Source organism: Amblyraja radiata, chromosome 8 (assembly GCF_010909765.2).
Source record: "Amblyraja radiata isolate CabotCenter1 chromosome 8, sAmbRad1.1.pri, whole genome shotgun sequence".
Classification (NCBI taxonomy): Eukaryota; Metazoa; Chordata; class Chondrichthyes; order Rajiformes; family Rajidae; genus Amblyraja; species Amblyraja radiata.
Window position 1 is genome coordinate 76,901,871 of NC_045963.1, and position 12,306 is coordinate 76,914,176.

Genomic DNA, 12,306 nt, shown 5'->3' on the forward strand with positions numbered 1-12,306 from the left:
GCCGGGAAGTGTGTTCAGCTCTGGCTGAACAACTTCTAATCTTGTGTTTGGACTCGATAAGAAGAAGAATGTGTATGGATTATATAATTCGCTTGTTTCCCCAAAAATAAACCTCAAAGCACCCAACTTACTCTCTCTGGGAAGGCCTTTTGGACTTTTGAAACAATTCAATAGAGCGCCCCCTACCTTTGTCCAATCTGCTCGACAAACTAATGATTCTACCATAAGTCAATGCATGGGAAAAATCCTTACTTAGTTTGTTTTTTTTTAAATCTGAAAATGTCTACATTAAGTTCCATACGAGAGAGATCTCAAAGAAGACTAGAAAAAAATGTGTGAATATCCAAAGGGCTTCATTCCCTTAATCTAACTTTACATTAGAGATACAGCATGAAAACCGTGTGCGGACAGGACACCGAGGCCAAGAAGACAAAGCCAAGTTGCCCAACGGACATGAGGCCGTAAAGCCATGACGCCGAACGGACATGAAGCCGAAAGGTTTGGGTTAGGGTTAAAAATATTGAGTTTTGAAAGTGTTTCATATCTATTTACATTTTGCCTTCATGTCGTTTCGGCGTCATGTACTTTCGGCTTCGGCTTCTCGTCCGGGTACCGTGGAAACAATTCCTTTGGTCAACCGAGTCCGCGCCGACCATCAATCATACATTAACACCATCTGACACATTAGGGACAATTTTTTTACATGAAGCCAATTCACCGACAAACCTTTAGCCTTTGGGAGTGTAGGGGGAAACTGGAGCACCAGGAGAAAAGCCACAGGGAGAACGTACAAACTCTGTACAGACAGTTGCTGTAGTCAGGATCAAACCCGGGTCTCTGGCGTTGAAAGGCAGCAATTCTACCACTGCACCACCATGCCGTACGTTTGCTCCCTGCTTTTGGAAATAGTGATTCTTCTATTAGCATTCTCCAGTACCCTCAACTGATCTTACTGTTGCATGGGCAAACTTGGAATAACACATGGGATTTGACAATACTATGGTTGAGACAGTGCTATTAAGTTTGTGCTTGCTACTCTACAGTTTGCCTGCAGAGGCCACTGTCAAGAATTACATAGACAATAGGTGCAGGAGTAGGCCATTCGGCCCTTCAAGGCAGTAACTGAAGTAAAAATGGCTAATCCATCCCATGGTGAATGCCTCAACTTAATTCATTATTTTTATCACATCCCCCTGACTTGAATCGACCTTTTATTGAACAGGAATATATTTTTCATCATGTGGTGCAAAGCGCTGCAAAATGATTAAACATCCATCAAGAAAGTCCAAGCGCTTTATACAAAAACAAATTATGTTTAAAGTATCACAAAGTATTAAAACCATCGGTTTTCCACTGGTGGGGGATTTATCCTTCAGATTACAGAGTCACTTTCAGCAGGTGAAGAATTTCATAAGGTCATATGGAATAGGAGTAGAATTAGGCCATTCGACCCATCAAGTGGTACTCCGCCATTCAATCATGGCTGATCTATCTCACTCTCATAACCCCATTTTCCTGCCTTCTCCGCGTAACCTCTGACACTTGTACTACTCAAGAATCTATCTATCCCTGCCTTAAAACTATCCACTGACGTCCTCCACAGTCTTCTGTGGCAAATAATTCCACAGATTCACCACCTTCTGACTAAAGGAATTTCTCATCTCCTTCCTAAAAGAACGTCCTTTAATTCTGTGGCTATGACCTCTAGTCCTAGGCTCTCCCACTAGTGGAAACATCCTCTCCACAGCCACTCTATCGAAGCCTTTCACTATTCAGTATGTTTCAATGCAGTCCGCCCTCATTCTTCTAAACTCCAGCGAGTACAGGCCCAGTGCCGACAAACGCTCATCATCGGTTAACCTACTCATTCCTGGGATAATTCTTGTAAAATCATTTCAAAATGACTTGCGAAGTACATCACATCACATCAGTCTCAGGCCACCAAGTTAACCATAAAATCAACTGGTAGTTTACTATTAAAAGAACAATATTCTGGAACTTGGCAAATTATGTTTCTGCATGAATTAAACTGAACTGTAAACTGAATGGCTAAACTGGAAAAACAAAGGGCTAGAAGTACTCTGGAGTTGAGGCATATTCTACATAGAAAAATAGTGTTTCAGGTTTATGAACATTAATCAGGATGGAAAATTTAGTTTAGTTTAGAGATACAGCATGGAAACAGGCCTCTCGGCCCACCGAGTCCGTACCACCTGTGATCCCCGCACATTAACACTCCCCTATATACACTAGGGACAATTTCATATTTACACCAAGCCAATTAACCTACAAACCTGTACGTCTTTGGAGTGTGCAAGGAAACCGAAGATCTCGGAGAAAACCCACGCAGGTCACGGGGAGAACGTACGAACTCTGCACAGATAAGCACCCGTAGTCGGGATCGAACCCGAGCCTCTGGCTCTTCAAGGCAGTAGGTCTACCGCTACGCCACCATGCCGCCCTTAAAGTTTAACAGGTCTTAAGGTTATACACAAGCCGAGGAAATGGAGGATGATGGTTTTGTTTAAGTTTAAAGATACAGCATGAAAACAGGCCAATTCGGCCCACTGAGTCCACACCGACCAACAATTTCCCACACACTAATTCAATCCTACACTCCAGGGGCAATTTACAGAAGCCTATTAACCTACAAATGTGCACGTCTTTAGAATGTGGGAGGAAACCGGAGCACCTGGAGAAAACCCGGATGGTCACAGGGTGAATGTGCAAACTCTGTAAGGACAGCACCTGTAGTCAGGATCGAACCCGGGACTCTGGCACTGTAAGGTAGCAACTTTAATGCGGGCCACTGTGTTGGTTGCAAAGGACAATAGGGAAGCACTCCAGTTGGATTGAAAGCAGGTACATTTAAAGCAGGTAAGGATAGCCCAAGGTAAAATACAGATAAATGAAGAACTGAAAATAAAAGTAATTGCGGCATGATGGAGAGTGGAACAGCAGAAAAATTACGTATGGTATAAAAAAAAATCGTTTTGATATTATTGAACTCAATACAGCCTTGAAAGCAATAAGTGAAAATATTGTCACACTTTTATTTTTGGAATTGCTTCTGGTCCAGGTGCCTTTAACGCAGTGTCACTGGGACAGTGCAGTGAAGAGAAGAAAGGTCAGAGTGAAAGGCCAAGATCAAGTGGACTGAACAAAAATGCTCCACTAAACAGACTCCTGACCTGCGTTTTGCGAGGAGAAACCATAATTTACTGAGGTATAGGTAAATTCTACGATTTGGAAAAGTGCTCAAAACATGGCACAAACAGCAGGTACTTCTAATGAAACCAGCGTAGAATGGAATTTGTGTCTCCTTATTAAGCTTCAAATGGAAACTGAAGGCTAGTTGTCTGCAAGTTGCAGGCTGGCCCTTTGATCTATAGCTGGGCCGGGTTCTGGGCCCTAATCAAATTACTGGTCCTTTGAAGGATAATGGGTGGATTCCAAACCATGACAATCGGACTGGAATAACTTCAATTTCATGAAAATATCAAAGTACAGGCTTACAGATGAAGGCAATATACCTTAACTGGCTGAAATATCAAGAGGGTTTTTTTGTTCTGAGAAATTCAAAATATGCATTGTTTAAGCCATCAGGAAATTCTGTTTAACAGCTGGCAAGCTCATTATCATGCATTCCACACATCCCCTACCAACGTGTCTTTGAACTTAAAAGACTGACAGCTCTTTCGTGTTCTTCTGGCCTGGAATATATCCAAAATCTTTTCACGAACATTGCTGGAATTGTCATTCGGATTGAGCGGGTAGACAAATGGTGAAGTTGTGTGGAAGACTTCATCAGATCATAAGACATCGGAGCAGAATTAGGCCGTTCGGCCCATCGATTCTGCTCCGGCATTCGATCATGGCAGATCTATTTTTCCCTCTCAATCCGATTCTCCTGCCTTTCCCTCGTAGTCTTTGGGACTCTTACTGATCAAGAATCCATCAAGTGTATGAAGGAACTGCAGATGCTGGTTTAAACCGAAGATAGACACAAAATGCAGGAGTAACATAGACTGCCAGTCTGAAGGGTCACGACCCGAAACGTCACCAATTCCTTCTCTCCAGCGATGCTGCCAGTCCCGCTGAGTTACTCCAGCATTTTGTGTCTATCTTCAAGAATCACTCAATATCCACTTTAAAAATACCCAATGCCTTGGCCTCCACCGCCATCTGTGACTATGAATTCTACAGATTCACCATCCTCTGACTAAAGAGATTCCTCCTCATCTCCATTTTAATGGTCCATCCTTCTATTCTGAGGATTTGCCATCTGATCCCAAAGCCTATTCATTTGGAACACTTGGAGGACAGTATTTTTTGTTAACTGTGTCACTATTTCTACTTTAGATGTTGCCTGAACATTGAGTTACTGCAGCATTTTATGTTTTATTAACTATTTTTACTATTAGGACTTTTCTATTTTGACATGACATATCACAGTCAAGAGTGAACCTGGGCCATTCAAACACAATCTTCAAACAATAGACAATAGACATTAGGTGCAGGAGTAGGCCATTCGGCCCTTCGTGGCAGCACCGCCATTCAATGTGATCATGGCTGATCATCCACAATCAGTACCCCGTTCCTGCCTTCTCCCCATATCCCCTGACTCCGCTATCTTTAAGAGCCCTATCTAGCTCTCTCTTGAAAGTATCCAGAGAACCGGCCTCCACCACCCTCTGAGGCAGAGAATTCGACAGACTCACAACTCTCTGGGTGAAAAATTGTTTCCTCATCTCCGTTCTAAATGGCTTACACCTTATTCTTAAACTGTGGCCCCTGGTTCTTGACTCCCTTTCTACTTTGACATGACGTATCGCAGTCAAGAGTAAACCTGGGCCATTCAAACACAATCTTCAAAGAATAGACAATAGACAATAGACGCCAGAAATCCAGGTTCGATCCTGACCTCAGGTGCTGTGTCCGTGTGGAGTTTGCGTGGATATGCAGGTTGATTGGCCTCTGTAAATTGCCCCGAATGTGTAGGGAGTGGATGCAAAAGTAGGATAACATAGAACTAGTGTGAAGGGGTGATCGATGGTCGGCGTGGACTTTGTGGCTGTTAGGCCTCTTTCTATGCTGTGTCTCTAAACTATGTTTTGGTGTTTGAGTTCGTAAAGTCAAACTAGAAACAAAATCTTCTCTTCCAAGAGACACAGGCAAATGTATTGAAAGAAAGCCCAAATCAAATTAACAGAACATCACCGGGTGAAAGGGTTAGGCCCGTGCATTCAAAATATTACAAGAATTTCAAAGATAAAATCAAGAATATTTATAACTAGTTTGGATAATCATTTATGATTTTGGCAGTCTGAGTAGGTAAATGTAATGTTTTTAAAGTACAATTAATGATTCTGGAGGCTAAGGGGCATCAGATCAAATGAATGCCAAACGTCTTAGCCATCTTATAACATGTTCTTAATGTTTTGATTATGATTAGTTCTGAAAAAGAATTATAATATAAATTGTTATTTTATGCCAGTTACATTTTTGATTCATAGTTTCTGGTATTTGTGCAAACATCTATGTGCAGTAGTCTTCGTGAATATAGTTGACTAAATACGAATCAATCAGCATTAACAAATTTAGACATGTTTATTGGAGCTAGTCACAATAATTTTTCGTCCATGACTGACCACTTATTTGAAAGTGTAATGCTATAGACACTTATTAAATAGTATGGGTGTCAGGGGTTATGGGGAGAAGGCAGGAGAATGGGGTTAGGAGGAAGAGATAGATCAGCCTCGATTGAATGGCACATAGAAACGTAGAAAATAGGTGCAGGAGGCCATCCGGCCCTTCGAGCCAGCACCGCCATTCATTTTGATCATGGCTGATTGTCCCCAATCAATAACCCGTGCCTGCCTTCTCCCCGTATCCCTTGATTCCACCAGCCTCTATTAAAATACAAGGCACAGTGGACTTGATGGGGCGAATGACCTAGTTCTGCTCCTAACACTTATGAACTTATAAATACAAAACTCAAATATAGATATGAATATGTCAACAAAAGGGAAGAAGATGTGCCGTTATAGGTCTAAAGATTAACCAGTAACGCCAATCATTAAGTGTGCTGAAATTATTTTATCTGATAAGAATTAAATTAATTGCATTCTTTATCACATCTTCCAATATAATTTCAAAACTATAGACACAAATGAAAGAAGAAACTACTTATAATTTTCCCTTAGTCATAAATATTTGGTGCCATGTTTCCCGAGAGAAAGTACAGTGACCATTGGGGAAACAAAATTAACTGGTGGAACAAGCGTTTATATCAGTTGTCTCCAAATTCTTGAAAAAGGATCTGCATGCTTTTACGTCATGTTTTAGGATTCATTTAAAAATTTAAACTATTCTCGTTACATTAATGTTTTATTATTATTAATGTTTAGTATTTTCCGAGTCATTCGTAACTGTCACTGTATGTCATATTGTCACGTGTGGGCGGAGCACCAAGGTAAATTCCTTGTATGTGAATACTTGGCCAATAAACTTACTTACTTACTTACACTTAGGGTAAAAATAAAGACACTAACGTTTTCAGTCACTTCTCTTCTCTTCTTTGTCTGAATCATTTCTGTTTCCACCTTCTCTGCAAGCTCCAGTTTTCGTCTGTTTTTCCTAAACGCAGATAAGCTGAACTCTAAAAGGGATTGGAAAAAAAAAAACGCTATTTGTATTAAAAAAACAAAATAACATAATCAAAGCTGGAAATACTCAGAAGATCAGGCACTGGGGACCACTCATATCAATTAATCAGGTTTATCACACCTTAATTGTCTTTTTCAGCAATTTGAAACATGTTATCTGCAGCTTTTAATATTTCCAATGAAAGGTCCAGTAATGTTAACACTTTTTTTCTCCACTATTTGTAGTAAACATATGCACAAATGATTAAATATGCTAATAACTTGCTCCTAAAAAAAATCAATGGCTGCTAAATGGAAGTAATGTTTTGTGTACATTTTTGTGCCGTGGAGCCTGGGATTCGAGATCACCAGAGTCGGAGCTCCAACCAGCGCGGTCTGAAGACTTCGGGTGCCGCGGTCTCCGGGGAGGAAGCGGCCGCTCCAGACATTTCCAAGCCGCCGAGGAGTGTTCACCCGATGCCGGCATTCCAGCTTTCTGGCAAGAGGGCCTGAAAACATCGGACTGGCTGCGGAGGCCACAAATAGGACCCGACCTCGGGTGATCACAGAGGGAGAGGACTGAACTTTCTGATGCCTTTCCCCACAGTGGAAATTTTTTATTCTGTTGTGGGGGGACGTTTGTGTTGAATTATACAATATGTTGTGTCATTTTTCTTAATTTTAATTTTTCTATGGATGTACGGAAGCTTAATTATTTTTTTTCTATGTAAAGCACTCTTTAATTTCTTATTTTGATTGCTTTTATTGCGTGGCTATTATTTTTACTCATGTTTTATGTCTTTTAATTTATTGTTGTATTTCATATGTAATTTTTGTGCCTCATGTGAGCTGTTATGTTGTCTGTTTATGATGTCTTGTTTATTCTTCTGTACAGCACTTTGGTCAACATTGGTTGTTTTAAAGTGCTTAACAAATAAAGTTGGATTGGATTGGATTGTGGTAACAAAGGCAAGTGTGACCCTATGACTATGAGTGTATATTCCCTGTAACTCAGAACTGTGATATAATGGTGCCCACAGATTTAGAACATTAATAATTCATCAGTACTCCATATAATACAAAGCCAAAATACCACGGATGTTTTATGGCCTTGGAGCGCTGGAGGCTCAGTGGTGATCTTGTAGAGGTGTATAAAATCATGACGGGTATAAATAGGGTGTATGCACATAGTCTTTTAATCAGGATAATCAAGAACCAGAGGTCAAGTTCAAGTGAGTTTATTGTCATGTGTCCCTGTATAGGACAATGAAATTCTTGCTTTGCTTAATCACACAGAAAATAGTAGGCATTTACTACAAAACAGATAAATGTGTCCATATACCATGATATAAATATATACACACATGAATAAATAAACTGGTAAAGTGCAAACAACAGAAAGTGGTTATTAATAATCAGAGTTTTGTCCGAGCCAGGTTTAATAGCCTGATGGCTGTGGGGAAGTAGCTATTCCTGAACCTGGTTGTTGCAGTCTTCAGGCTCCTGTATCTTCTACCTGAAGGTAGCAGGGAGATGAGTGTGTGGCCAGGATGGTGTGGGTCTTTGATGATACTGCCAGCCTTTTTGAGGCAGCGACTGCGATAAATTCCCTCGATGGAAGGGAGGTCAGAGCCGATGATGGACTGGGCAGTGTTTACTACTTTTTGTAGTCTTTTCCTCTCCAGGGCGCTCAAATTGCCGAACCAAGCCACAATGCAACCGGTCAGTATGCTCTCGACTGTGCACCTGTAGAAGTTAGAGAGAGTCTTCCTTGACAATCCGACTCTCCGTAATCTTCTCAGGAAGTAGAGGCGCTGATGAGCTTTTTTGATAATTGCGTTAGTGTTCTCGGACCAGGAAAGATCTTCAGAGATGTGCACGCCCAGGAATTTGGAGTTCTTGACCCTAGGTCATACGTTCAGGTGAGAGGGCAAGATTTAATAGGAATCTAAGGGGCCGCTTTATCAGAGGGAAGTGGGGATATGGAACGAGCTGCTGAGGAGGTAGTTGAAGCCGGTACTATAACATAATTTAAAAGACATTTAGGCAGGAACATGGAAAGGAAAGGTTATGGGCTGAATATGGGCATGTATGTACTGATCAGCACTATAGACAATAGGTGCAGGAGTAGGCCATTTGGCACTTCGAGCCAGCACCGTCATTCAATGTGATCATGGCTGATTAACCCCAATTGGTACTCCGTTCCTGCCTTCTCTCCATATCCCCTGACTCCGCTATATTTAAGAGCCCTATCTAGAGCCACTAAGGCAGTTCCTTCCTAAACATTTTGGAATTCTTGCTGTCAACTGCACCATGCAAAAACGAGAGCAAATATAAATACATTTTTTTCCTTTCTTGAATGTGAAACATTTTATATTTCTGGAAACACAGTTCTGGTCATCTGCTCCAGATTCAGGGACAGTTCCTTCCCAGCTGTTATCAGGCAACTGAATCATCCTACCACAACCAGAGAGCAGTGCTGAACTACTATCTACCTCTTTGGTGACCCTCGGACTATCCTTGATCGGACTTTGCTGACTTTACCTTACACTAAACGTTATTCCCTTATCATGTATCTATGCACTTTAAAAGGCTTGATTGTAATCATGCATTGCCTTTCTGCTGACCGGATAGCACGCAACACCAGACTGATTCCTGGGATGTCAGGACTTTCATATGAAGAAAGACTGGATAGACTCGGCTTGTACTCGCTAGAATTTAGAAGATTGAGGGGGAATCTTATAGAAACTTACAAAATTCTTAAGGGGTTGGACAGGCTAGATGCAGGAAGATTGTTCCCGATGTTGGGGAAGTCCAGAACAAGGGGTCACAGTTTAAGGACAAGGAGGAATTCCTTTAGGACCGAGATGGGGAAAACATTTTTCACACAGAGAGTGGTGAATCTCTGGAATTCTCTGCCACAGAAGGTAGTTGAGGCCAGTTCATTGGCTATATTTAAGAGGGAGTTAGATGTGGCCCTTGTGGCGAAAGGGATCAGGGGGCATGGAGAGAAGGCAGGTACAGGATACTGAGTTGATTGGTCAGCCATGATCATGTTGAATGGCGGTGCAGGCTCGAAGGGCCGAATGGCCTACTCCTGGACCTATTTTCTATGTTTTCACTGTACCTCGACACACGTGACAAAAAGTAAACTGTAACTGCAGAAGAATGAAGAAGCTGAAAACGTCTTACTTGTTGTCATGATGTCAGGAGGACATGGTACAATTCCATGATCCACAGCCCATTTATGAGCCCCTTCTCCAACTAAAAAACTAAAGCAAAAGAGAAATTCATTGATAGTTCAAGAAAAACCAGTAATAAATAAATATCTAATGCAAATAGCACGCACAGCACATAAAAGATATGAGATGACAGGAAAGATATCGCCCTTCCCCTTTGCAAGCAGATAACAATCGATGTTCACTTCTACAGCACCAGAAATATGTGAATTATTTTAAAGGGTGCACCTCAAATCATGGAAAATGCAAATATGAGCAAGTTGAAAAGGGTTCCAAAATTATTCTTAAATAGAAATACGAGGGAGAAAGGATAATCTAAGGAAGGAGGTGGACAAAAAGGCTGGAGAAACTCAGCGGGTGTGGCAGCATCTATGGAGCGAAGGAAATAGGCAACGTTTCGGGCCGAAACCCTTCGGGTTTCAGCCCGAAACGTTGCCTATTTCCTTCGCTCCATAGATGCTGCCACACCCGCTGAGTTTCTCCAGCATTTATGTCTACCTTCGATTTTCCAGCATCTGAAGTTCCTTCTTAAACATTTCTGCAGAAGGAGTTCCTGCAGAGAGTAAATGCCAGAGACAGAGGAGTAATCTCATCGTGGGGGGTGGAGGTGGAGGTAAAAATAGAGATTGATTTGGGATTAGGGAGTTTACACTGCCGAATTACAGAAATGTAACTTCAGCCCACTTGTCTATGCTCCACCCAATGAGCCTTAGCAAAGTTATTCCCTCATGGAAAGTATCCATGCATTAAGGATTCACAAAATAAATATTATACATTACTATACATACTACTAGTAGGCCTCCCCTCGGTCATGACTGACCATGGGTGATGCATCCTGGTCGGATGCAAGCCTGGGCGATGTCATATGGAGGACAGGCTGCTGCCCATGCATCACGTCCCCCCCTCTCCACGTCACTGATCGATCCAAAGGAACAGCAGGGCCGTTACAGTTTGGCACCAGCGCCGTCGCAGGAGCTGCCAGAGCGAGGTTGTAGACAATGGCAAACTGCCTTAGGGGCTCCGACTCCGGATTTTCTTGAGGTTTGCTCCTGGAGCCTTTTCCATGACTGGATATGTCCACAAGGCAGTGGAGGTTTTAAATCGGAGTTTTCCCTCTCCTAGATGGACTGCCTTCCCAGGCTGACGAGCCCCATCTTCCCAGGGCAGTATGTACATACTATATATGTACTATACATACATTTAGCTAGATTCAAGTATTTGACACCATAGCTCATTATTGACTATAGTTCTTAAGGTCTGAAGAAGGGTTTCAGCCCGAAACGTTGCCTATTTCCTTAGCTCCATAGATGCTGCTGCACCCACTGAGTTTCTCCAGCATTTTTGTCTACAATTGACCATAGTTTACAAGATTGAAGTCTTACTAAATAAACTAGAATGCTGCACTACAAAAATAAAAATGTGTTAGCATGTCTTTCTCAGAAATCTGATGAAAATGAAAATAGACAATAGGTGCAGGAGTAGGCCATTCGGCCCTTCGAGCCAGCACCGCCATTCAATGTGATCATGGCTGATCAACCCCAATCAGTACCCCGTTCCTGCCTTTTCCCCATATCCCCAGACTCCACTATCTTCAAGAGCCCCATTGAAAGTATCTAGAGAACCGGCCTCCACCGCCCTCTGAGGCAGAGAATTCCACAGACTCACAACACTGTGAGAAAAAATGTTTCCTCGTCTCCGTTCTAAATGGCTTACTCCTTATTCTTAAACTGTGGCCCCTGGTTCTGGACTCCCCCAACATCGGGAACATGTTTCCAGCCTCTAGAGTGTCCAAACCCGTAACAATCTTATATGTTTCAATAAGATATCCTCTCATCCTTCTAAACTCCAGAGTGTCCAAGCCCAGCCGCTCCATTCTCTCCGCATGAGTCCCGCCATCCCGGGAATGAACAGGCATTCCTTTCTCATCTTTGACAAGGTATTAACAAAGTCGTGAAAATTGTTTTTTGATGGAATAAAGACGTCGGTTTAAGAACAGTTAAGAATGGGAAAAGATTTGGAAAGGCAGAAAGCTTCAGGGTGGACATACTAGGAATTATACAGTTTTCTGCACAGATGCAATTACATTTGGCAACATCTGGTGTCATTGAAACATTTTTTTAAAGATTGGCTCGCTTTACATTCACAAAGAAACCATTAAAGCACTAAAAGGTAATTCTACACTCCACAACTTTGCTACATTGGTTGAGAATGAAAGCCCAAAAAATAAATTAAGCTCTAATAGTCTCATGTCCTGAGATGATTGCTTTCAAGGAATCTTTGCAAATGCTTAAGTTTAATGTTGCTATTGTTAAATGTTGAAGACATAATATTTAGAAAATTTTAATACTAGCTCCTCTTATAATATTTCTAAAATGTTAATGTTATTTAATCGGCTTTTATTCTTTCCCTTATTAATTTAA

General features: G+C 41.6%; 1 protein-coding gene across 6 annotated transcripts in view; it reads right to left on the reverse strand.

Moving 5' to 3' along the window:
* The window catches only part of tasp1 (taspase 1), a 104,095-nt gene that overhangs the window by 59,827 nt on the left and 31,962 nt on the right, over positions 1-12,306 (reverse strand). For 3 of the 6 annotated variants that reach the window (XM_033026280.1, XM_033026278.1, XM_033026277.1), the window contains exons 6-7: positions 9,840-9,919; positions 6,555-6,661 (exon numbers count right to left, since the gene is read on the reverse strand). In XM_033026280.1, the coding sequence (XP_032882171.1) occupies positions 6,555-6,661; positions 9,840-9,919 (187 nt within the window). Of the gene's footprint in view, positions 1-6,527; positions 6,662-9,839; positions 9,920-12,306 lie in introns of all 6 variants that reach the window. The other 3 variants (XM_033026279.1, XM_033026276.1, XM_033026275.1) reach the window with 1 other exon arrangement.